Raw genomic sequence first — 27,086 nt, 5'->3', positions numbered from 1 at the left:
TATGGACTAAAGGAATGAGAAACAGGAAGTTGTGTATATATGCAGCGGGGAGCATAGCGAGAACAGGCAAAGGCTGAAAGGTTGAGGCAAAGACACAGGTGCTATACAGCAGAGACATGTCTAATGGAAGAGACTTATTGACAAGTAACTGACCCCTTAAAGGGGAAACCAAAAGAACCTTTTTTGGTTTGTAAAACAAATACATTTACCTCATTCCTTTCAAATAGTGGTCATTATTCTGTGTTGTTTGGAATGGAAGGTCGTCCGTTTACCTTTCATGACCCATTGACCTCAATGTACAGAGGTCACCTCCTGTTATGCTTACAATGTTAATAGCAGGGAGAAAAAAATATGAGCTTTGTTCTGTCCCCACACAAGGCGATTGAAGGTGTAACTGACTAGTAGATAGTAACTGGGAAACTTTCCTACCTTCGTATCCAGAATGTGGAGCAGACAGGACCAGAGCTCAGATGCAGTAGATAAGATGCAGTAATCAGTGATGTGAAGCAAGACTTGGTTTATTACCTCAGATACAGCGATAGTCACAGATACAGTGTTGTGTGGCTCTGAGATTGTTGATGCTGGTAATTGATGAGTCTTGAAGATGATATACGCTTCTGTAATACAGGGATCTAAGCTGCTGGTCAGAATTTGATGCTTCTGTAGCCCAAAACACGTGTGTTCCCAGTTACAGGCAACCGAAGATGGCTGCCGCAGGAAATAACAAGGAACAGGCTCCAAAACCACTCCCACATAGAAAAAACTTATAAAAACAAGCAGAGGGAGCGCATGTGCATCCTGACCAGCAGATGGCAGCATAGCCCCAATATATCACATATAATGGAGGTAGAACAAAATACAGTAATGTAAACAGTAGAATAACAACATATATAACTAAGGGGAACAGCACACTCCCCGTCTGAAATTCCCATTGGGGATTTCACTATGAACTAATGTCTATAAGATATAGTCCAAAACCTGTAACAAAATGTTAGAATACAATATAAAACACTAAGATCGTCCTGTTTCTCAAGTCACGAACAAGATCCATGAATAAAGTTCAGTCCTGTTCATCCTGCAGGAACATCCTCAATGGGTAGTATCAGAATGAGCTCCTTGATTGGTCTTGCAAATGTTTTAGACTCGCCTTTCCTGGAGATCTTCAACTCCACTTTCCGAATCTTTCCATCTTTGCTGGGAAGAACTTTTGTGACTAGTCCCATAGGCCAGTCAATCCTTTCTGTTTGTTGTTCCTTCATCAACACAAGGTCTCCTTCTTTGAGATTTGGTTTCGGATGTTGCCATTTTCTTCTTCCTTGAAGAATTACAAGATACTCCTTTCGCCATCTATTCCAGAAGTAATCTGCTAAGTATTGTACACATTTCCACTGTTTTTGGTAGATGTTTGCATGTGTATACTCTCTACTTGGCGTTAGTGGATTCCCGGTCTTCTGGGTGAGAAGAGTAGCTGGAGTCAGTATGACTGGCGTTTCAGGATCCATTGATACTGGCACAAGAGGTCTTGAATTGATGATGGCGGAAACTTCAGCAAGAAGAGTAATCAGAGTCTCATGTGTGAGTCTTGAAGAATTCACATCCATTAGCATAGAATTTATGATACTGCGTGAGATCCCAATCATCCTTTCCCAGGCGCCTCCCATGTGGGAACTATGTGGAGGATTAAAAATCCAAGTGCAACCGTTCTCCGCCAACTGATCTTGGATGGGCTTTGTGTCAATATTTAGTTCTCGACATGCTCCAATGAAGTTGCTTCCACGGTCAGACCTCAACTGCTTTGCTGGTCCTCTGATGGCAAAGAAGCGTCTTAAAGCGTTAATCAGACTCGAAGCATCCATAGATTCTATGACCTCTATGTGAACGGCACGCACGCTCATGCAAGTAAATAGTACGGCCCAACGCTTACTGTTTGCATGGCCACCACGAGTCCTGCGTGCTGACACCATCCATGGCCCAAAGACGTCTAGGCCAACATAAGTGAAGGGTGGCTCAGTACTTAGTCTGACTGCAGGTAAGTCAGCCATCTGTTGGTGTAACTGCTTTCCCCTTGCTTTCCGACAATGCACACAGTGATGCAGTAAGTGTGCCACACGTTTCTTCATGCCTACAATCCAAAGGCCTGCAGATCGTAACTTGCCCTCTGTCATTTGCCTACCTTGGTGTTCTGTCTTTTCATGATGGTGTCGGATCAACAAGATGGTAACATGATGTTTGCTGGGAATGATGATAGGATTTTGCTCCGCAACTCCCAAGCCAGCTTGATTTAGTCGACCACCAACCCTTAACAATCCAAAACTGTCCAAAAATGGATTCAAATTGGCAATAGGGCTTTTTGCTGGAACCTGCTGTTTGTTATACAGGCACTTCCATTCTGTATTGAATTCTTCCTGCTGCACGTGACGTATTATAAGGAATTCACTTTGAGAAATGTCCTCTGCAGAAAAGGGTTTATGGCAGATATGCCAACCACAACAATCTTTATCCCCAGATGTATGGTGATAGCATCTTGCAATATGCACTAACCTTGCAATAGTTCTTACGAGTCTCCTCCAACTGGAGAAACGTTCAAAGCGTTGACAACCGAGGCTGGAGGTCGGCTTTGTTCCAGTGACTAATGCTCCAACCTCAGTGCGGATTTCTGGATCATTATCTGGATCCTGGATGCTGAAGTCCTCTAGAACATGTTTGTTCGCCTGTTTTAGCAGAAATTCTGGACCTGTGAGCCAAGAAGAGTTAGCAAAGGAACTTATAGACATAGGCCTAGTGGCATGATCTGCTGGATTAAGCTCAGATGGTACATAGTGCCATTGTCCTGGCTTGGAGGACCTCCTGATCCTCTGTATGCGGTTACTGACATACACATAAAATCGCTTGGTCTGATTGTAGATGTAACCTAAGACGACCTTACTGTCAGTGTAGTATTGGACTTCGTCTAGGTCAGTACCCAGTTCTTGTTGTATGAAGTCTGCTATTTCTACTGCTAACACAGCCCCACAGAGTTCAAGTCTGGGAATAGTGTGATCAGGCTTGGGGGCTAGCTTAGCTTTGCCGAAAACTAGCCCAATATGAACTTGACTGTTGTGTTCTGTTACCTTCAGGTAGGCGACAGCTGCTATGGCCTCTGTGGAAGCATCCGAGAACACATGAAGTTCTTTTCTTGCACTAGCAGTGAGTGAGATTTTTACATAGCATCTCGGGATGCGGATCTGATCCAAAGCACACAGAGATTTCTTCCAGGCTTCCCATTTTTTCTCTTTATCAGAAGGAAGTGGAGCATCCCAATCTTTGACGGTTTCAGAAAGTTGTCTCAGTAAGGATTTACCTTGTATGGTAATAGGCGCTACAAATCCCAGTGGATCGTATAGGCTGTTTACAACTGACAGGACACCACGTTTTGTGAATGGTTTGTCTGCACAACTTACTTGAAAGCCGAAGGAGTCAGTTGACAGATCCCACCTCAGGCCTAAACTTCTTTGCAAGGGTGGACTGTCCAGTCCCAAGTTTATGTCTTTGAATCCAGGTGCATGGTCATCTGATTCAAAGGCTCTCATGACAGCCAGGCTATTTGAAGCGATTTTGTGTAATCGTAGTTTAGCTTGGTACAGCATGTTTTGAGTCCTTTTGAGTAAATCAATTGCTGCTTCTTCTGTAGGTAATGATTTGAGTGCATCATCTACATAGAAGTCCCTTTCAACAAAGTCTCTGGCATCTGTTCCATAATCAGACTCTCCTTCTCTAGCAGTTCTGCGAAGGCCATAGGTCGCTACAGCAGGTGAAGGGCTGTTCCCAAATACATGTACCCTCATGCGATACTCCACCATCTCCATGCTGGGGTCATTGTCCTTGTACCACAGAAACCTCAGGGAATTCCTGTGGTCCTCTCTGACTAGGAAACAGTGAAACATATGTTCTATATCAGCAGTGATGGCAACAGTCTCTTTCCTGAACCTTATTAAGACTCCGAGTAGATTATTTGTCAGATTAGGACCTGTGAGAAGGACATCATTAAGAGATATACCTTGATGTTTGGAGCTTGAGTCAAACACAACCCTAATTTGATTAGGTTTCTGCGGATGGTATACTCCAAATGAAGGCAAGTACCAGCACTCCTCATTCTTCTTTAAGGATGGAGCCAGTTCTGCGTGGTTTTTCTGGAATATTTTTTCCATAAAGGTTACAACATGTTCTCTCATTTCAGGCTTGTTGTTTAGAGTACGATGAAGAGAGTTGAATCTAGACAAAGCTTGTTCCCGGTTATTTGGGAGTCTTGCCCTGGAAGCTCGGAAGGGCAATGGAGAAACCCAATGACTGGTTTCAACTTTAGAGAACTCACTGTCCATTATCTTGATAAATTCTCTGTCCTCTACTGACAAGGCTACCTTATTGTCATCTTTAGTTGTGAGAAACACTGATCTCCCCAGGTCATCAGCATAGGGGGAGGGAATGACATCAGGCACCTGTATGAGGTCTGTATGTTTCTCTTTCACCTTATAGTGATGAGGGCATGGCTTGATGTAAGATGTGCGTCCATCCCCACACACATATGTCTTGAAAGAGTCAACTCCTGGTTGATCCAAGCATACATTTCCTATGACTACCCATCCCAAGTCTAGTCTCTGGGCATACGGGGCATAGTCAGGACCGTTACACTGTTGACGCACCTTGTGTACCCTTAGATTGTCCCTGCCAAGCAGAAGTAGAATCTCGGCGTCCATATCCAAAGGTGGGATAACACTGACCAGGTGCTTTAGGTGTGGTTGGTGAAATGCAGCTTCTGGGGTGGGAATTTCATCCCTGTGATCGGGTATTTGGTCACATTCAATCAAAGTAGGTAGAGGTATCTCAGTGTCCCCATTGATAGCAGTAGCGATGAATCCTTGTGCTCTTCTTCCACAAGTCTCTATGCTACCTGAACAGGTATTTAAAGTATAAGGTGTTGCAGGTCCCTTGATTCCAAAGGCTTCAAAGAACTTAGGTCCGGCTAGTGACCGGTTGCTTTGGTCATCGATGATTGCGTACATTTTTATAGCCCTTTCTGGTTGTCCCTCTGGGTAAACCTTGATTAAACATATTCTGGCACAACATTTGTCTCTTTGGCGCTCTCCACATACCTCCAAGCATGAACAGGAAACATCTGTGGTAGAGTTAGCAGGTTTCTGGGGCTCCCCGCCATGGCTTGGAGCAGGAATACTGGTAACTACAGCTGGTGAATCTCTGGTGAGTGGGGTTAGGTGCATAGCTGTGACATGTCTGTCGCTGTGACACTCCTCACACTCAATAGCAGATTTACAGTCCTTTGCCATATGCTCCAATGAAGCACAACATCTAAAACATACCCCTAGCTCAGTGAGGATTTTCTTGCGTTCCTGTATGGGTTTGGACCTAAATCCTCTGCATTTGTTTAGCGAATGTGGCTTTTTATGAATGGGACATTCACGATTGAAGGATTTGTCTCCTGAAGAGTTAGTATGGTGTTTACCAGTGGCTACTGCATGTGGTGGCAGGTTGGTCTTTCTAACATTCACACTGTTCTTAAAGTCTCTGTGTTTTTGTGTGATGCCTTCATACCTTGATGATGATGCAGTTGCGGTGTTGAACTCCAGAAAGTCGAGACTGGGGTCGTTTCTCATCTGGGCCTGTTCATCGATGAACTTGCAAAAATGAACAAACGGGGGAAAGGTGACATCATGTGTCCTTTTGTATCTTGAGACTGATGTTGCCCATTTCTCTTGCAAACTGTATGGTAGTTTTGTGACAATTGGGTTCACCCCATGGGCAGTATCCAGATAACACAATCCAGATAGACGAGGGTCTCTTTTGGCAAGTTCCAGTTCCATAAGCAGATCACTTAAGTCCTGGAGCTTGTTGACCTCCTTGAGATTAATCTTTGGAACATTCTGCAATCTCTTGAATAGGGATTTCTCTATCGCTTCGGCACTGCCAAAGGTACGTTCAAGTCTCTGCCAGGCAGCGGCAAGACCTGCTTCTGCTTGTCCCACATAGACAGTCCTGAGGCTCTTGATGCGATTTGTAGAGCCTGGTCCCAACCACTTGACAAGGAGGTCAAGCTCCTGCTCTGCGGTTAGGTTAAGGTTGGCGATGGCAGCTTTGAAGGTTGCTTTCCATGCTCTGTAGCTTTCTGCACGGTCGTCAAATTTTGAGAGACTGGTGTTGATCAGTTCCCTGCTAACCATATACCTAGCAAACTCAGACATATCTGCTTTCTCACTGCTTGTTGCCGTGTCAACTCGTGGTACCCCTTGGGTGTATGGGTTGCTTGGCGTGAAAGGGTGAGATGTTCCTGGGTAGAATGAGGTCGCTGAAGGGTTGAGCTGTGGTTTAGCCTCTGGAAGTTCTGATGACCGCTGCTTATGCTGTAGGCCAGAAAATAACTGATAGCCATCTTGCTGAGATAACTGTCCATGAGAAGGTACAACAGGGTGAAGATTATTAGTTTGTGCAGGTGCTATGGACAGCACTGGAACCTCAGGTAGAGCTGACTTGTATGTTTCAGCATTGTCAACTTGAACAGTACTGAGAATAGGGAGCGCTGCTGATGACTGTTTCAGCACATAATCACTGGTGCGATCAACTGGATTGTCTGTTTCCTGTGGTGGTGAGCAAACTGGATCAAGACCTTGGCTCAAAGCTTGCTCAAGTACCTTTACTTTGGCTAATGCGATTTCCTGTTCCATCTCTATTTGAAGAGTCTTTATCAGAGCCTCTGCTTCTGCTCTCTTGGCCTCTGCTTCTGCTCTCTCTTTTTTAGCCTTAGCGTCTGCCATTAATTCCTTTTCTCTGAAGGCACATCTTATTTTGGATTGCTCTGCATCTATACGGGCCTCTAGTAATCTGTCACTTAGGACTGAGCTTCTTGAGCATGAAGATCTGTATGTTCGTGATGAATGTTTGGATGAAGTTGATGCGTGAGATCTAGTCTCCTGTAAATGAGAGATACAGAGTTCCGCTTTAGCTTTAGCATTCTGCACCATGGCGTCTCTTTCTCTGTCTACTGATTCTGCTTTGTTCAGCTCTATTAAGGCTTCATCAATATTACAGTCTTTTAAGAACGTGACGTACTTTGCCAGAAGTCGCTTATATCTTTCGTGCGCTGTATTCAGCTTTGTAACGAAGTCTTGTAACCTCTCAGCATTACCTTTGAGGGATTGAAAGCCTGACATGAGGGAGGTAACTCGCTTCCATAGATCTTCCAGGTTATCACAGAACTCATCTTTTGTAGTGTGATAGTTTTCAATGACCTTCAGTGACGGTTTGAGAAAGCGTCTTGGTCGTGCAATCTCGTCTGCTGAAAGTGCAACTTCCTTTTCCTGCTCTTCAAAATCATCCGAATCAGCTTGTCTTTGCTGTGTTTTATCACTGGGAAATTGTTCCACATCTTTTTCAGCCATTTTGGTGTAAGGTGCACTGTCTCTTTAAGAAAACAAAGTTTTTGATTTGGGGCTAAAAATCGCAGCACAGCTTCTGTGGGACACCCCAATAATATTCCCAGGATAATTTCAGTAAATTGCAGGGTTTTCAAATCTCTTTGACTGCAGCAACGTGAGATATGTCCAGGAAGTCTCTTAGTAGGAGGATGGTCTGAGGAAGACCTTGCTGCATGTATAGGATATAACAGATACACTGAGCATCCCCTGAGGCTTGTCCAGACATGTAATATAGCCGGGCAGAGTCACTGCACATGAACTTGTTGCAGGAGAGATTTCTGACTTTGATTTTGGGCTTTAAGGCAAATTCTGACTGTTCTGTCCCCACACAAGGCGATTGAAGGTGTAACTGACTAGTAGATAGTAACTGGGAAACTTTCCTACCTTCGTATCCAGAATGTGGAGCAGACAGGACCAGAGCTCAGATGCAGTAGATAAGATGCAGTAATCAGTGATGTGAAGCAAGACTTGGTTTATTACCTCAGATACAGCGATAGTCACAGATACAGTGTTGTGTGGCTCTGAGATTGTTGATGCTGGTAATTGATGAGTCTTGAAGATGATATACGCTTCTGTAATACAGGGATCTAAGCTGCTGGTCAGAATTTGATGCTTCTGTAGCCCAAAACACGTGTGTTCCCAGTTACAGGCAACCGAAGATGGCTGCCACAGGAAATAACCAGGGACAGGGCTCCAAAACCACTCCCACTTAGAAAAAACTTATAAAAACAAGCAGAGGGAGCGCATGTGCATCCTGACCAGCAGATGGCAGCATAGCCCCAATATATCACATATAATGGAGGTAGAACAAAATACAGTAATGTAAACAGTAGAATAACAACATATATAACTAAGGGGAACAGCACAAGCTTCTTAAATTTTTTTTCTCTATTTGAGAAAAGTTGGACCGGAACCTGCAGAACACAAATGTGAACCAAAATTTTTTAAAATCGTTAGTACAATTTCCATTTAGTTCACAAAGTTATCCTTCATACACAGCTACTTGTGCTTGGACTCCTATGAACCCCGTAATCACACAATGCACCCATATAAAACCTCTGAACTGAACTCATTGGGGCAGATTTACTTACCCGGTCCATTCGCGATCCAGCGGCGCGTTCTCTGTGGAGGATTTAGGTCTTCCGGCGATTCACTAAGGTAGTTCCCCCGATGTCCACCAGGTGTCGCTGCTGCGCTGAAGTTCCTTGGAATGAACTTCACAAAGCCAGGCCGGGTGCAGGTAAGCACGTGTCAAGCGTCATTTTTTTAAAAAAATGCGGCGGTTTTTCAGAATTCGTCAGGTTTTTGTACGGCCACATCCCCAATTTCCGTCGCGTGCACGCTGGCGACAATGTGCCACAATCCGATCGCGTGCGCCAAAACCCCGGGGCAATTCTGGGAAAATCGCCCCAAAACCCGCCGGAAAAACATGATTCGGGCCCTTAGTAAATGACCCCCATTATGCTACAAAAATAACAACTATAGGCTCTTCTCCACTGATGGGGTGGCACATGTGCGCACATCTCCGGGGATCCACTGCCGGATCACGATGCAGCCGCAACAGGATCAACATCCATAGTGTCGCGGTACGTGGGACTAGACTCCCGGGTGTGGCAACTGCTGCGCATGCGCGATCCCTGACAGCAGCGATCCATAACCCAGGCTTGGGGATTTCCTGGAATGCGCACCAAGATACAAGTGCCGCTAATCAATAAATCACTCCCCTGCCTCCCCATGGGGCCAGCTACACTATATACATCCACATTAGTTTACCTGTCTTCAATCCTCCTGACAAAGGCACAGGCGGAACACGCTTCGAGGGTGTGTCTCCTGGACGCTGGGTCCTTGTTACCAATCCCTCCTAGTCTTCCTCCTGTGTTCCCCTGTAAGTACATACTGAACTGAGGAACTATATGAGGTCATATTGTAGGTCCGCCACTAGGAATTTTGGGGCCCCACATTGGCATAGGGTAGAGAGTAAGTTATTCTATTGTCATAACTATGTTTGCATGTAAAATGTAAGTGTAAAAGCTGAAATCATCCTGTAATACATATATGGTTGCAAGACATTATTTACATATTGTATAATATTTCTGTATGTGGCAAAAATCTGTACTTACCTCCCCTGGTGTTGTACTTGTTGGGGTTAAAATGCAAAAACGTTTAATAAAAATATTTGATTTAAAAAAAGAATATTACATGGGGACAGTAACAGAGCCAATTTTACTACAGAGATAGAGAACAAGAACCAAGCTTATTACATAGATAGGTTACCAGAACCAACATTACTATATAGATGAGCAAAATTATATAACCAAATTTATAATCCCACACTATAGTAACCAACCACCAGATGGCACTAAATCATATATTTCAACCTACAAAGAAAATGCCGTAGCACCATATATAAACTCTACACACACCTTATATACACAAACACTATATATACACCATACACATAGAGATACATATAAACCATATATAAGAAGCACTAAAAAAAAGGTGCACATAAATATATATATATACCCAAACACTATATACCATACCCACATACCTCTACAATGCTGTAAATATAACACCAATAAATACACATAAATATATACCACCTGGGAATATACTGCGCATTACTATGTAGCGCCAAAAAACTTAGTGAACTCCAGGGCCATAAGGTAGATATGTTAGACTTACTGTATAAAACAGTGATAACTTCAAACAACTACCTCTGTACCGGCCTGGTCCATCCTAGTCTTCCTCCTGATGAACTTTGATCATTTCTCTCTGCCATGACCCATGACTTCACTACCAGTTCATATCTTGAAACTGCACCCCTAAAAATACCACGGTCACTTACTGTATAGTGTCACCTGGATTAAACTATGTCCTAATTTACAAGACTGTATTATGTGCAGTTTGCCTGTGTAGTGTGCAGAGGGCACCACTTTTTTTTCGGGGCACCTCTAAAACGGGGCGTGCGACACACTTCTGTTAGACTTTGCATGTTAAATATGTCTCATGCTCCGACTGTGCTGCGGAACGCCCATTTCAATGATGAAATTTGTGCCGCGTAAAGAGGAGTGCAGCCGCGCCATAAAAGGGTCGCGTGTGAAACATCTGTAGTGCGGACACTTCTTAAATACCTGTGCAAGCAGTTTGCACCTAAAAGAATGTCTGAAAGAAAACTGCCGCACGGGCCTTAGTAAATGTGCCCCAATGTCTTCTGTGTCTTCTGCAAGAATACAGACATCGCTCCTCCAGCAACTATTCTCTGAAGTGTCTTCTTCCAGTGCCAAATTCTGTACCAGGCATTGGTAAGCGGCTAGCTTGGCCTATAAGCGCAATAGATAGGCCATGTTGTCTGAGGTCTGTTGTTCCAAGGTGCTCACCCAAGCGCTGACCTGTTCCACAGTCATTGTAGAATCCTCTGGTGGGGAGCTCCCTAGAGGCCTCTACCAGGTCAGCTCTTGTGAGCAAAGGCTCCTCTGAGTCTCCACCATCTCTGGAGTCCAGTGACCACAACAGAGGAGGAGAGTGAGCAGAAGGAGAGCCGAGGCGAGAGACGAAGCCTCCTGTGCTAAAAGGTGATTAGGGGAATGGGGGACTAGAATATAATGATAGGCTACAAAACTTGGCATAATTCAGATTAGTTAAAAGATGACTGAGGAGAGACTTTACTACAATCTACAAATACCCGAACAGGAAGTACAAGGATCTTGTCACGGGTGGTCCCGGGACCCACCTGCCTGGATTTCCCGTTGCTGACCCCGGACTTGGACTTGACGTTGCATCTCTGCCGCCTGCCCTGACCCTGTGCCTGGACCTGACTACGAGATTGTCATCCGCTAAGGTACCTCGACCTCGGCTGCCACCGCGGGCTGGTCGCACCTGTGGAACGACCCGGTGGTATCCTGCCGAAGCAAGTCCAACCCGCTTTGCGGCGGGCTCTGGTGAATACCAGGTGCCACTTGGGCTCCGGTCCCAGGTGTCGGCTAGTACCACCTCCCGCGGTGGTCCAGAGGATCCACTAATCCTAACAGATCTTTAAAGGATCTCTCAAAGATCTATTTATACCCCAGCTTGTGACCAGGACAAGAGGGCATCTTCTTCACCATAGACAGGGGGCATCCTCTACACCTAGAGGAGAGGAGGTTCTACCATCACCATAGACAGGGGGCATCCTCTACACCTAGAGGAGAGGAGGTTCTACCATCACCATAGACAGGGGACATCCTCTACACCTAGAGGAGAGGAGTTTCTACCATCACCATAGACAGGGGGCATCCTCTACACGTAGAGGAGAGGAGGTTCTACCATCACCATAGACAGGGGGCATCCTCTACACCTAGAGGAGAGGAGGTTCTACCATCACCATAGACAGGGGGCATCCTCTACTCCTAGAGGAGAGGAGATTCTACCATCACCATAGACAGGGGCATCCTCTACACCTAGAGGAGAGGAGGTTCTAGAGGAGAGGAGGTTCTACCATCACCATAGACAGGGGACATCCTCTACACCTAGAGGAGAGGCAGCTCTACCATCACCATAGACAGGGGACATCCTCTACACCTAGAGGAGAGGAGGTTCTACCATCACCATAGACAGGGGGCATCCTCTACACCTAGAGGAGAGGAGATTCTACCATCACCATAGACAGGGGCATCCTCTACACCTAGAGGAGAGGAGGTTCTACCATCACCATAGACAGGGGGCATCCTCTACACCTAGAGGAGAGGAGGTTCTACCATCACCATAGACAGGGGGCATCCTCTACACCTAGAGGAGAGGAGGTTCTACCATCACCATAGACAGGGGGTATCCTCTACACCTAGAGGAGAGGAGGTTCTACCATCACCATAGACAGGGGGCATCCTCTACACCTAGAGGAGAGGAGGTTCTACCATCACCATAGACAGGGAGCATCCTGGAGATAAAGTTTGTCTGTCCTCCAGGTATGTCCATCTGAAGATCCCCGGCTACAAACTTGGTCCTCATTTTTTGGGCCCATTCGAGTACTAAGACGCATCAATCCCGTGGCATAAAACTTTGTCTTCCTCTCACCATGCGCATCTCTAACTCCTTCCATGTCTCCCTCCTGAAACCGGTCATCTTGAATTGTTTCTACCAGCAATTAGCTCCTCCTGCTCCTGTGGCTGGTTGGCTGATTTCACTAATGTCTATGAAGTCACAGAGGTCCTGGACAGGAAGTTGGTTAGAGGGAGACGGTACTTTCTCGTTGACTGGAATGGATTCAGGCCAGAGAAGAGACCTTGGGAGCCCAAGGACAACATCCTTAACCGTGCATGTGAGGATCGGTGGTAGTTGATCCTCTATACCACTGCGGATGATGATGTAAGCCGACACCTAGGACCGAAGTCTAAGTGGTTGGACTTGGTAGCACCAGGTCGTTCCTCAGGCACGACTTTGTCCACTGTGGCGGCCAAGGCGTAGTACAGCATCGTCAGACAAACTCGTGGTCGGAGACAGGCAGGAGGTCAAGACAGGCAGCATAGGATCAGAGTTGGGAACGTAGTAATAAGTTAGGACAGGCAGCACGGGATCTGAGTCAGGAACGGAATCAAGGTCAAAACAAGAAATCAGGAGAGAGGGCTTGGAATATAGCTTTCTCTCAGGCATGGAAGCACAAAGATCCGGCAGGGGACATAGGAAGGGGCTGGAGGAGAACGATCCAGGATGTTGTCCTCGGGTTTCCAAGACCTCCACTCTGGCTCGAACCCCTTCCAGTCAACAAGAAAGAATCGCTTCCCTCTGACAGACCCAGGACCTCTTTCACCTCATAGTCATCGGTGAAATGCGCCTCAGGAGCTGGACGTGGTACTTGCCGAGAGAAGCGGTTCAGGACGACTAGCTTCAGAAGGGAGACATGGCAGGAATTCGGGATGTGCATGGTGGGAGGAAGGCGGAGCTTATAAGCCACAGGATTGATGCGCTTCAGCATCTCACATGGACCCAGATAGCGAGGACCAAGCTTGTAGCTGGGAACCTTTTGCCGGAGGTATCTTGAAGACAACCACACCTTATCTCCTGGAGAAAAGACTGGAGGGGACCTGCGTCTCTTTTCGCAAGAAGTAGTGACTGCCGTGTTTGCTCCCAGATGGATTTCGAATCCTGAACCAAATATTCAATGGCAGGAACATCAGAAGACTCAGACAAAGGAAGAGGTGGGTGTGGATGTCGCCCAAAGACAACAAAAAATGGAGTGGAGCCGACAGACTCAGAGTCCAGAGAGTTGTAAGAAAACTCCGCCCATAGCAGCAAGGTGGACCAGTCTTCCTGTCGGGCAAAATGACGGAAATAGCATCCCAGTGTCTGATTAACCCTCTCAACTTGTCCATTGGACTGTGGATGGTACACAGATGAGTTGTCCAGTTTAACCTGTAGTTGACCGCACAGAGAGCAGCAGAAACGGGAAAACAACTGGACCCCATGGTCCGAGACAATGTGCAGGGGAAGTCCATGTAGTCGGAAGATTTGCAGGAAGAACAGGCTTGCAAGGTGTGGAGCCGACGGCAGACCAGGCAGAGAAACAAAGTGGGACATCTTAGAGAAGCGGTCCGTCACCACCCAGATGACTGTATTTTTACGGAAGAAGATGGGAGATCCGTAATAAAGTCCATGGGCAACGGGAGCATCAGACCTGCAGGCTTGAGACATGATGACTTGTTACGGGCACAGGAAGCACAGGAACCCACAAAATCTTGAACGTCCTTGATCAGATCTGGCCACCAATAGTAACAAGATATGAGGGCAACAGATCTCTGCACCCCAGGGTGCCCAGCCACACGAGAGCAATGTCCCCAAGTTAGTATTCTCTTCCCGAAGAGCTGGTCGGACATAGATCTTGCCAGGAGGGAGCTGCCGTAGGCCCACAGGAGCCGCAGCAACCAGTCTCTTCCCCAACAATATCAGAGGCACAAGAGAGGGCGTCAGCTTTGATGTTCTTCTCGCCTGGACGGAAGTGAATCAGGAAGTTGAATCGTGAGAAAAAGAGGGACCAGTGAGTCTGACGAGGATTGAGACGCTGAGCAGTCTGGAGATACAGGAGATTCTTGTGGTCAGTGTAGATATAGACCGGATGATGAGCTCCTTCCAGAAGAAAGCACCATTCCTCCAAAGCAAGCTTTATTACCAGAAGTTCCCGATCACCAATGGAATAATTCCTCTTGGCAGCTGAGAAGGTCTTTAAAAAGAAGAAACAACAGGTGAGGGTTCGACCTTTGGGCCCTTTCTGGGAAAGGACGGCCCCAGCACCAACGGGTGAGGAGTCAACCTCTAACTGGAATGGCTTTTCCGTATCCGGCCATGTGAGGACGAGTGTAGAGGCAAAGGCTGACTTCAGCTTGGTGAAGGCTTCTTCAGCTGTCAGAGGCCAGAGTCTCGGATTGGCATTCTTCTTAGTTAGCTCCACAATGGGAGATACAAGAGAGGAGAAATGTAAAATAACTTTTCGGTAATAGTTGGCGAACCCCAGAAATCTCAGTATGGCACGTAGTCCTACTGGACGAGGCCACTGAAGTACAGCAGACAACTTGGCAGGATCCATTTGTAGTCCTCCATTTGTCAGAAATGATGTTTCCCAGGTCCCAGATCTACCCTGATGAAACTGGCATTTCTTGAGCTTGGCATACAAGTGATTGGCTCTTAGGTGCCTGAGAACTTGCCGGACGTGGAACAGATGAGACTGTAGGTCAGGAGAAACCACCAGAATATTGTCCAAGTAGACAACAACACAAATGTAGAGCAAGCCTCTGAAGATATCGTTGAGGAATTCTTGGAACACCGCTGGGGCATTGCAGAGTCGAAAGGGCATTACCAAATACTCAAAATGCCCATCACGAGTATTGAAAGCTGTCTTCCACTCATCGCCTTCATGGATGCAGATGAGGTTATATGCCCCTCGCAGATCCAGCTTAGTGAAAACCTTGGCACCCCATAGGCAATCAAAAAGTTCAGTAATGAGAGGCAAAGGGTAGCGGTTTTTCACCGTGACTTCATTGAGGTAATAGTAATCGATGCAAGGACGGAGGGAACCATCTTTCTTGGCCACAAAGAAGAATCCAGCACCAGCAGGAGAAGACGACTTGCAGATGAATCCCTTCTGCAAATTCTCCTTGATGTAGGCTGACATAGCCACGGTCTCTGGCACAGATAATGGGTATACCCGACCTCGTGGAGGAGATTTACCCGGCAGCAGGTCTATGGGACAGTCATAGGGGCGGTGTGGTGGCAGAATCTCCGCTTGCTTCTCAGAAAAGACATCAGCAAAATCCTTATAAACAGAGGGAAGGCCTGCCAGGTGCTTGGGAGAGTCCACAGACTCATTACGGACACTGGGTGAAGAGCCATGAGACAGCGGGAATGGCACTCCGGGTTCCAGCAAAGGATCTCCCCAGTCTGCCAATCGAGCATTGGAGCGTGTTGCTGCAACCACGGGAGGCCCAATAGCACTGAGGAAGTAGAGTGGGGAAGCACATAAAACCATAGTCTCTCCTTGTGCAACACCCCAATTTGCAGAGACAGGGGCTCAGTACAGTACTGGACTGGATCATGGAGAATCTGTCCACTGGTGGAAGAGATAACCAGCAGTTTCTGTAGGCAAACCACAGGAAAGTGATGCTGGGAGACCAAGGCAGCATCCACGAAATTCCCTGCAGAGCCAGAGTTTAGGAAGGCTGAGACTTGAAGCGGGTTGCCTGTTCCAAAACTGAGAAGAGCAGGGACATTCAGATGAGGAGAAGCTTTACTCTCATCTGGGGACACTTCTACCAAGTACCCTAGGCGGGGGCGGGGCTCAGTGGACAGACTGAACAAGATGCAAGAAAGTGCTCTGTGCTGGCACAATAGAGGCAGAGATTCTCCTGTCTTTGTCTGGCATGTTCCTGGGGAGACGAGTTCTATCCACTTGTATGGGCTCCTCTGCACGAAAGATGACTGAGGTGGTCTTTGGAAGACAGGAGCCAAACGGATCTTACAGTCAGGATCAGTGGTAGTGGATCATCTATACCACCGCGGACGATGACGTAAGCCGACCCCTGGGACTGAAGTCTAAGTGGTACCTGGTTTTCACCAGAGCCCGCGGCAAAGCGGGTTGCACTTATTGCGGCGTGGTACCACCAGGTCGTTCCACAGGCGCGTCAGGCAAACTCGTGGTCGGAACAGGCAGCACAGGATCAGAGTCGGGAACGTAGCAATAGGTCAGAACAGGCAGCACGGGATCGGAGTCAGGAACGGAATCGAGGTCACAACGGGAAATCAGGTTAATTGCAGAGGGCTTGGAATCCAGCTTTCTCTCAGGCATGGAAGTACAAAGATCCGGCAGGGTACATAGGAAGGGGCTGGAATTTATAATGGTAGGCAGCGGATCAGCGCCAATTGGTGGTGCTCTGGCCCTTTAAATTTTACAGAGCCAGCGAGCGTGCCCTAGGACCTGGGAGCGTGCGCGCCACAGCGCAGACATCGCAGGAATTGCCACAGGAGCCGGGAGAAGTTAAGAGAGAGGCCGGGGCACACGGAGACACACAGGTGCGCCTGCGACCAGGCATATGGGTCGCAGGGGCACCCGTGACAGTGCCCTTCTGCAGAGATTTCTTCAGACCAAGAAGAGAGGGAGGCTGAAGGGGGGTACTGTCACGGGTGCTCTAGGGACCCATGCTCCGTGTGCCCCTCTCACCAGCACCCTCACTTACCTAGCCTCGCTCCAATGGAGGTCTTCTTCGCTCCAATGGAGGTCTTCTTCTCCGCTTCGATCCCCACCTCCTAGGGTGCGCTCACACCTGCCGTCTGAAATTTAAAGGGCCAGCACACCGCTAATTGGTGCTGGTCACCTGACAACCTATAAATGCTCAACCTCTTCCTGTTGATCCTGCCGAATCTTTGTGCTTCTATGCCTAAGAGAAAGCTGTATTCCAAGCCCTTTACGATTATCCTGATTTCCGTTGTGACCTCGATTCCATTCCTGACTCCGATCCCGTGCTGCCTGTCCTGACCTACCACTATGTAATGGCATCTGGACATGTGACCATACTCTTTTACTGCAGAGTCACATGTCCAGCCCGGGCCAATCACAGGCATGTCTACAGAAGACATATGGTTGCTAAGTGGCTGCAAGCTACTCCATTGGCTGCGTCAGCAGTCAATCAAGCATCTTGGCGCTTTTTCCTCAAACACGGACCAGGATCCTCAATAGTGACGCTTGTTCAGGCTCTGGGTCCATGGGTGCTGAATCTGTGAAATAAAGTACTCGAACTTTGCAGTTCATCGCTATTATTTATTTAGAGAGCAGCATTTCTTTTATGGTCCTGTACAATCACATACAATTCACATACTTTACATTAAGTCTAGAACAAATGAAAGCTCAACCTACAAAAATTACAGATATCGGGAAACAATAGGAATAATGACACTTCCCGTGAGGGTTCACAATCTACATGGGAGGTAGAAGGAGGCACGAGGTGAGGGAGCACTATTCACAACGGATTGTATCTGTCCATGTATGGGGGTTCACCTGTTTACAGGTCTGGATTTTTATACTTTATATTTTATATTTTATTTATATTCTATACTGATTTAATACACGGAATATGATGGCGCTATAGAAATAAAGATGATTATTATATTAATATGGTTTGATACCTACAGACAATATAAAACATGTTGTGTCTGCAACAATCCCTTTTCCCTATTTATTAAAACTTGCTTCATGATCAATTGTAGTTTCGGAAGAAAGACAGCCTAGGGGATGGGAGCTTCTTTCCCAAGGATTTTGTAATGAGGGATGTATTTGTTCGGGCTGACTGAGGAATAAGCACAATAACAGAATGAGGGAGGCTGGAGACATAAGGGGGGCTCCCGGGGCTATTGTAGTGCTAGCCTGGGATCTCAGCTCTGAATAGCAGGTCAGACGGCCCACTAGCTCATTAAGGATTTGCAGCTCTCTTTTCAATGCTTCTAAAAAATTGAATGTAGAGGGGGAGGGAGAGAGCATAAAGAAAGGAGAGGGCATGGGGAACAGGAGACAAAGTACAAGAAAGGCTTGGGAGTGTGTGAAAGGCTGTGTGTGTATACAGGGTGCGTGTAGAAACAGTCAGCCAGCAACTAGAAAACTTACAACTGAAGAAGAAATAAGGAAAACTGGAGGCTTGGTTTTGGAGACAGATAAGATATGAATGGGGCAAAGGCTGGGAGGCTTGATTGATCATTAATGGCACACAAAGGGACCATAGGCTTGAAAGATTTGTCCCCAGGGGAAGGAGGAGGGGTACTGTGAAAAGTGTTTTGCAAGAAGACTGAACAACCCCCCCCCCCCCTCCACTCATCCCCCTCCTCTCTCTTTCCTTGGAGATTCCGCCCAACACCCATCTGCATGGACACACAGCTCAAGGGACTATTCCGAAGAATTGGCCCAGGACTGGAAGAAGGAGGGTGCTACAGAGAAGGGAGGGTGAACTGAAGGTGAGCGAAAGTTTTGTTGAGAAGGAAACAGGCTCGATGAGAGAAGTCTTAGAGTGTTTTAAGGACGGAAAGAGAGAACGAGAAGAAAGTGATATTAGAAAGAAGGAAACTTGTGAGTATGCAGCATACTGACTATACGGTAGGATACGTAAAATCACCCGTGAAGACCAACGTGGACATCTGACAGGTGTGTCAAAGACCGAAGAGCAACATTTCTTACTATGACACTATGGAAGGCACTTGGGTTCTTAATGGCCAGAATATAACCGGATAGAGGAAACCGTGAATTGCAACAAAGGATCCTCCACTTGGAACCGGCTGGGAAATTTCTATTGTACAGTACCCCATTCTTTATTAAGGCAACCCCACAACTAGGATGATGCTAGACAGAGGAGCAGTACTGGTCTGGGAATGGCAGGACGAGGCTTCTACCTGGAAACCCTATAGCCCGCAGGTGGCTCACTACATTGAAGAAGTGATTAGGGAAAACCCAAAGGCCTCCTCTGTGAGTCTTGGGGAAGCAGATGCCAGCTTGACCCCCTACATCCTGGACCTAATCTCAATGAACCAGTTCCGCCTAGACACTGGTAAGTGATCAGCAATTATATTGTGGTTGCATATACTGTGGTTGCGTATAGTACCTTCCAATGGGTGGGGTAAGGCTTTGGCAGGTGCTGACCTGACAGGTGCAAAGGTGGTGTTGTATTGTATAACAGTGAGTATTAGAGTTAGGGAGTCAATTTTATTTATTTGAGCAGCTCTAGAGCAGCAGACGCTAAATCCCAGCTACTTGTCCCTTAAATGTCTGAAAATGAACAGTGAAACCTATTGCCGTAGGCTTTGTGACCCATCAGCATAGAAAGACATAGGTGCAACATATGTACCACATTTTTTAAGATTTGGTGCAGATTTATTTATATCCTTATGTCATGCATCATATACCAGACAAATTATTGGGGCTCATTTACTAAGGGTCCGTCGGACGCTCTTTCATCGGGTTTCTGCTTTGCGCCGAATCGCCCCAGGATTTGCCGCATGTGATTGGATGTTGGTGCATCGGCGCCGGCTTGCACGCGGCAGAAATCAGGGGGCGGGACGCCGAACAACCCGACGAAACCGCTGAATTTAAAAACGCCATTGTGTCGCAAGATCAAGCACTGACATGCACCGGGAAGAAGAAGGTGAACTCCGGCGGACCTGAACGGGGAAGCGACACATGCAGGATATCGGGCGCACGATCTTCTTGAATCACGCTGGACAATGCACCGCGGGATCGCGACAGGACCTGGTAAGTAAATCTGCCCCAATGTATCAGGTTGCTTTGCACAGTATTGATACTTATTAGTTACTTATTGTTTTTGCCGGGGTAAGATGACATCCTTGTGTATAGGGACACTACATATCTCCAACAGCGGAGGAAAAAAGAAGGATCAAGCATGTTGGGTTTTAACATGCCTAATCCTTTGTTCTCAAATGAGAGATTCTCCACTAGAAGACATCTGTAAAAAACATAAAGGACTGTGTTTGGGGAGGTCAGGGGGACTAGCTGGTGGATGAATAAGCATGTAGACACAGTTATGGAGATGTATGGTGACCTTATAAAATCCTGTGTGTATATGGGGTGTTTTCTTGTGTAGTGCGCCTCCAGATTAGACTTTATTTTCATGTTATTTCCGTGTTGCGACTTCACTGAATTACACTTTGTTTGTCTGTTTCGCCTTCGCTACGATATTTTGCTATATGAATGTTATCCCTTTACTGTGACATGACTTTTCTATAATTTCTTCTTACATCACTCAGTAGATTACTCCTTTACTATCACTTTGGAATTGATCCTGTGCTATCCTGTACTTCTGTTGTGATCTCATTGAGTACATTACGTCTGTTACGTGCAGGGCCGGCGCTAAGTGGCGGCAAACTGGGAATTTGCCCAGGGCCCCCTGTCCTGTCCAGGGCCCCTCCTGGTATACTGTACTGAATGTGACTGTTCATAAAAGCTTTATTTTGGGGCCCCACTTAGTTTTGCCCAGTTTGCCCAGTTTGTCTAAAACCGCCCCTGGTTACGTGACATCACGTATTCACTATTCTTTTGTACCACATAGATTTACAAAATCATAAGTTTTTTTTATGAGGAGTATAACCTAATGTATTATCTGTATTACTGGTCTCCTCATAAAGGTAACAGATGCCTTATGGACTCCTGTGGCTGCCGGGCCGGGGGGGAAACTGCATCTTTTTCATCCATCCAAGTATTGCCCCTGCTTAATGCTCTAATGTTAATAGCCGTCATAAAGAAATGGGGGGCTTTTCAACGTTTTCCTATAAAGTAGGGACTTGACTGTCCTAAAAGACTCTTTCACGACAGTAAGTGGGAAATATGCAAATATGTTTTCCAAGTTCGGAAATGGAAAACAATGCCTCCTTTTGTTACCTTGAAATGCAGCACCAAGAATGACTTACCAGAAACCAAACCAGCAGATCTATTCCCGAACTAACAGACTCCCAACTGTAGCACTGTACAATGTTTCGTCCTGGTTGTGTCTCTTCAATACAGTGTAGGGAACTGGTTTAAAGGAAAACTACCATCAGGATCATGGATTATAAACCAAATATACTTACATGCTGGTGTGTGCACCCTTTATTTGGACCTGCTCTTCATTTTAACTTCTTATGCCTTCGATTTTTAAGAAAATATGCTTTAAAACGTATGTAAATGAGCCCAAGGGGCTCCATTAACTTCTCTGGAGCGTGGAGCCCCTCGGGCTCATTTTGAAGCCAATTTTTGTAAAAACTAAGGCATAAAAAGCTTAAAGAAGAGCATATCCTGACACACACCAGCATGTAAATGTACTTGGTTTATAATCCATAATCCCAATGGTAGATGTCCTTTAACTGAGTGAGAGACTATTGACTAACGCCAGGAAGTAAGAGTTCTCCTTATGGAGAATTTGCCCATTATGGCCGCCTAATAGGCGTGAGGATACTTATAGCCATTCATGCGCCACTAGAGGATTATGGGAAATATGCATATGTTTTCCAAGGTGGGAAATTGAAAACAATGCCTCCTACACTGCACTGAAGAGTCCAAACAAGGTCTAAACAGTTCTGTCTACAGTTGGGAGTCTGTTCCTTATGGAATAGATATACTGGTTTGGCTAAATCCCACATCATGTTATTAGGCTTCTTGTAGGTCATGCTTGGTGTTAAGGGGGCTGCCTTTCAGTGTAGCAAAAGGAGGTATTGTTTTCCATTTCCCATCTTGGAAAACATATTTGCATATTTCCCAGAATTCCCTAGTAGAGCATCAATAGCTATAAGGCGGCCTTAATTGGCAAAGTCTCCATAAGGAGAACTCTCACTTCCTGACTACAATAAGTGATAATAATTGCATGGGGAACTTTGCCTTGGGGTTATATAAACTTCTGTCATCATAAAATCAGGCACTTCTGGGTTTATGTACAAGAAGTTCTGGATGCAACTTATACTTGGTTTACATGCACTTACATAATTAATAGAGTATCGTGGCGAGACGGTGATCTCCAGTGGTTTGATGTGAGTTGCTGCATGTATTTCTGTGTAACCCCAGCTTAAAGGAAATCTACCATCAGGATCATGGATTATAAACCAAATATACTTACATGCTGGTGTGTGCACTCTTTATTAGGACCTGCTAACTTCTTATGCCCTTGATTTTTAAGAAAATACTCTTTAAAAATTATGCAAATGAGCCTGAGGTGCTCCAGGCTCCATTAACTTCTATGGAGCTTGGAGCCCCTTATGCCCATTTTGAAGCCATTTTTTGTAAAAACTAAGGCATAAAAAGCTTAAAGAAGAGCAGATCCTGACAAAGGGGGCACACATCGGCATGTAAATGTACTAGGTTTATAATCCAGCATCCTGATGGTAGATGTCCTTTAACGACTTTGCAGATTTGTAGCACTGTACCTTCCATTTATGTCATAGATAAGTCACCAGTCCTTGAAATCCATCAATTCCCTTATTTTCTGATTGTCTTGTGACAAAAGAACAATAAACAGTTAATAGAGTGTGAAAAAAAAGAAATTCTAGTAAAGTACCAGCGATGGGTTATTGTGCACATTTGGTGACGGATTTGCTAATGAGCTCGGCACATGATCAAGAAGACATTATAGTTTACTGTTCATCCTTGTGAAACAACAACATCCCAACGTCTTGAATAAACACAAATCTTCCCTAAAAAGTGGGACATCTCACAGCTGTATGTTAGGGGTTTGTTTTGTGTCTCCGGCTAAGGACCGCCAGCGGCAGATGGGACGTCCATTAAGACATACCGGAGGAATGGCTGAACTTCCTGCTGTATTCACATTGTCTACTGATGAATTTTGTACTGTTCTCGATTAGACACGCCGACACGAATCACAAGCTGCGATAGAGGGGAGATTGTTCTGGATGGATTATTTTGGAGAGGGATGGAAAATGAAGTGGAAACACTATGACAGTGTCCTACTGATGTTTGCCGAAGGGCATCCAAGGGGAAGAAGAAGAAGGGACCGTCAGCTGATTGTACAAGGAAATAACTTTGTATGGTGTATTATACATTCATGACATAGGACATTTATGGGCAGTTATACTGCGGACACACATGACCCATTGCACAATCCATGTCTGGCATTGATGGTTTGTGCTTCTCTTTTTTTTGGAGGTTCCTGTGGTTTTTACAGTTACGTGTGCCCAACATTGAGTACTGATGCATTGGTTTACAGCTTGACTTTCTATCACAACACAAAAAAAGTCACCAGGGGCGTAACTTTTGGGGGAGCAGAGGTTGCGGTTGCACCCGGGCCCAAAAGGTTTAGGGGGCCCTTCAGGTGTCACTTTACCATATGAGAAGATTATCACTATAAACCATACATTATAGTCGGGGGCCTGGCACGGACTTTGCACTGGGGCCCATCAGCTTCTAGTTACGCCACTGAAAGTCACAATCAAATAAAACCATTAAAACCTTGACTATCTCACTGCAGATGAACCCTTCCAGTAGGAGGGGGACAGTAAAAGCGGCGGCCACTATAATTGTTAAACAATATAAGGTCTTTTTCACACGAGCATATGAAAACGGGCATATGCTACATGTATCGTACATAGTATCATTTTTATATGGGTAGCATATGACCACATTCGTTTCAATGGGCAATACAGGTGGTCCCCTACTTAAGGACACCCGACTTACAGACAACCCATAGTTACAGACGGACCCCTCTGCCCCCTGTGACCTCTGGTGACCTCTCTGGATGTTACTATAGTCCCAGGCTGCAATGATCAGCTGTAAGGTGTCTGTAATGAAGCTTTATTCATAATCCTTGGTCCCATTACAGCAAAAAAATTGTGAAACTCCAGTTGTCCCTGGGGAAAAATTTTTTTTTGTCTGGATCTACAATTATAAAATATACAGTTTCGAATTACATACAAATTCAACTTAAGAACAAACCTATGGACCCTATCTTGTATGTAACTCGGGGACTGCCTGTACCACAATACTACCATCCATATACATGGGCATATTGTACCCTGGCAGTACCGTACCATGAGCGAGACCTATTTTGTCCAATATTTATATTCTGTACACCATTGAAGTCTATGGGGCACATTTACTAAGGATCCGCGGACCGCATTTTCGCCGGGTTACCCAACTTTTTCCGCACGTGTTCGGATTGTGGCGCAATCGCGCTGACTTACATGCAACACAAATCAGGGGGGCGTGGCCATCGGACAACCCAACTGATTCGGACTAAGCGTGGGATTTAACATTCAAAATTGTGTCGCAAGATCAAGCACTTACATGCACCGGGAAGAAGAAGGTGAACTCCGGCGGACCTGAGCGGGGAAGTGACACATGCAGGATATCGGGCGCACGATCTTTGTGAATCGCGGCAGCTCCGAATCCTCGTTGGATAACGCACCTTGGGGATCAAGACGGGACGTGTAAATGTGCCCCTATGGGTATGTTTAAAATACGTGTTGCATACGTGCTCCATTCCATATGCTGCTGTTTATACGAGCAGTATCCAAGGAGACCAAAACCAGTGGGAGGAGCAATCTGTCAGCTATCCATCATACAGCCATCAGGCCTCCATATTTTACACGGATACCGTACAGATACGGTGACATACGTGCACATACAAAATCATACAATCGTGCGGCCTAAAAAGAGGCCTAAAAAGATTTTAAGGTGTTGACATTCGAAATCTTCAGGTTTTAATGGCAGCTGTGATTGGTTTGTAGGCTGATCTTGTGTAATTTAAAGGGGTTGGCCACTTTACCTCATGTTTTTTGAAATGTGTGTATAAATGCGGTCGGCGGAACATTAGGTAATTTACCAAAATACATCTAGTTACAGTTCTTGATATGTAAAGTAAAGCCTATTTTACCTCATCAGTCCTGTTGGAGGGTCATGTGATCTCTGTCTATGAGCAATCGCCCTGCCAGGGCCTTAATCTTATATTCATGAATACTATCATAAGGTCCTGGAAGGTAGATTGGTAATGGACAGATAATATCACATGACCCTCCATCTGCGTCCATTTTATGGTCAGGAATGTCCGGCTCATGAGGTAAAAGACACGATAGGAGGCTTCACTTTACATATCAGGAAAGCGAAGCAGAATTATTACTAGATGTATATTGGTAAATTATCTAATATCCTGCCGCCCCCCCCCCCCCCCCACACACACACACACACATTACAAACAACATGAGGTAAAGTGGACAATTCCTTTAAAAAATAGAGCAAAGACCGATAGATTCCCACCCCCCCCAATCGTATTTGGGGGTATTTTTTGGGGTCCTCAGATGATTCGTTTTCTCAATGGAGGCTTTCAGTAGATTCTGGTAACTAACTCATCCGCCCACTTACAGTAAGAATCATCTGCTTGGGTGATTAATCTTCTTGTCCCCTATGGAGAATTTCAGATTTCACCCCAGATAGAGACACTTTCACACAACATGACACCCAGAGCGCAGTGTGGTGCGATGCTCTGCAGAGCTCTGGCCATTGGGTGAGATGTTCATATGCATATTGGATTTGTAGATACAGCGCTGTTCATTGTTAATGGCGGGACTGATGGGGGGGAAATGAGAGGATGAGCAGCCAGAGATCTCAGCAGGATGTCCTTGTGTCTCTGACATTATCTGTCTCTCTCTCTATGTATGGGGTCAGGTCGGGGGGTCTCAGACAGAACAGCTGGGCCTTTGTTAAGCATTAGCCCTCCAGCTCCCAGAGCTACACACCAGCTGTGTATTATTGATCACATGACAACACAACCCTAAACATAACCCGAAAACTACCCCCCATCTTCTCACCATATAACACAGAGGAGAGACCCCGCAGAACTCTGTGCTAACAAATTACAGACACAATAATCAGAGAAAGAGGAGAGAAAGAAAACTAGAACCTTAAAAGGACGGATTTACTATTTTATTTTTATTAAAAATTGAGAAAGAAAATTAAAACCAATCTACTAGATGCCCCCCGAAATTTGTGTGTGATGATTATGAGCTTCAGTATTTTGGAAAGAAATTCTATGATGTTTGAGTTATTGGGGCTCATTTACTAAGGGCTCCGCGGCCGCACTTTCGTGGAGTTTCCCGAATTTTTCTGTTTTGCGCCGAATTCCGCGCAGGGATTTTGGCGCAATCGCGCCGGCTTTCACGCAACAGAAATTGGGGGGCGTAGCCTTCGGAGAACCCGACGGATTCGGAAAAAACGCGGCATTTAATAAACGAAATGTGTCGCAAGATCAAGCACTTACATGCACCGAGAAGAAGCAGGTGAACTCCGGTGGACATCGGCGCAGCAGCGACACCTAGTGGATATCGGGAGCACGACCTTAGTGAATCCGGCAGAACCCGAATCCACGTAGGACAACGCGCCGCAGGATCGCGACAGGACTGGGTAAGTAAATGTGCCCCAATAAGTTCTCAGTTCTCTTTTACTGGTGTCTTTTACACTTCTACATGACATCTGATCTCAGGACGAAACTCAGTGTTTGGTAAATAAATTTTTCCTCTCTGATTCCATTGTTTCCTGCAAGATGAAAAGGTATTTTGCCTGCAAATCAGCATTTTCCTTTAAAGGGGACCTATCCCATTATATAACCAGCCCACTCAGGAAGGGGATGA

General features: G+C 45.9%; 1 protein-coding gene across 1 annotated transcript in view; it reads left to right on the top strand.

The window, feature by feature from the left end:
* Positions 1-18,499: 18,499 nt before the first annotated feature.
* Positions 18,500-27,086, top strand: part of DTX4 (deltex E3 ubiquitin ligase 4) — a 42,767-nt gene continuing 34,180 nt past the window's right edge. The window contains exon 1 of the mRNA XM_072130199.1: positions 18,500-19,516. Coding sequence (XP_071986300.1) covers positions 19,306-19,516 — 211 coding nt within the window. The 5' untranslated portion in view covers positions 18,500-19,305. The remainder of the gene's footprint in view (positions 19,517-27,086) is intronic.

The sequence above is a fragment of the Engystomops pustulosus genome, chromosome 11 (genome assembly GCF_040894005.1).
Source record: "Engystomops pustulosus chromosome 11, aEngPut4.maternal, whole genome shotgun sequence".
In the NCBI taxonomy this organism is placed as follows: Eukaryota; Metazoa; Chordata; class Amphibia; order Anura; family Leptodactylidae; genus Engystomops; species Engystomops pustulosus.
Note: the sequence above shows the minus strand (reverse complement) of the source record. Positions and strands in the feature narration are given on the sequence as shown.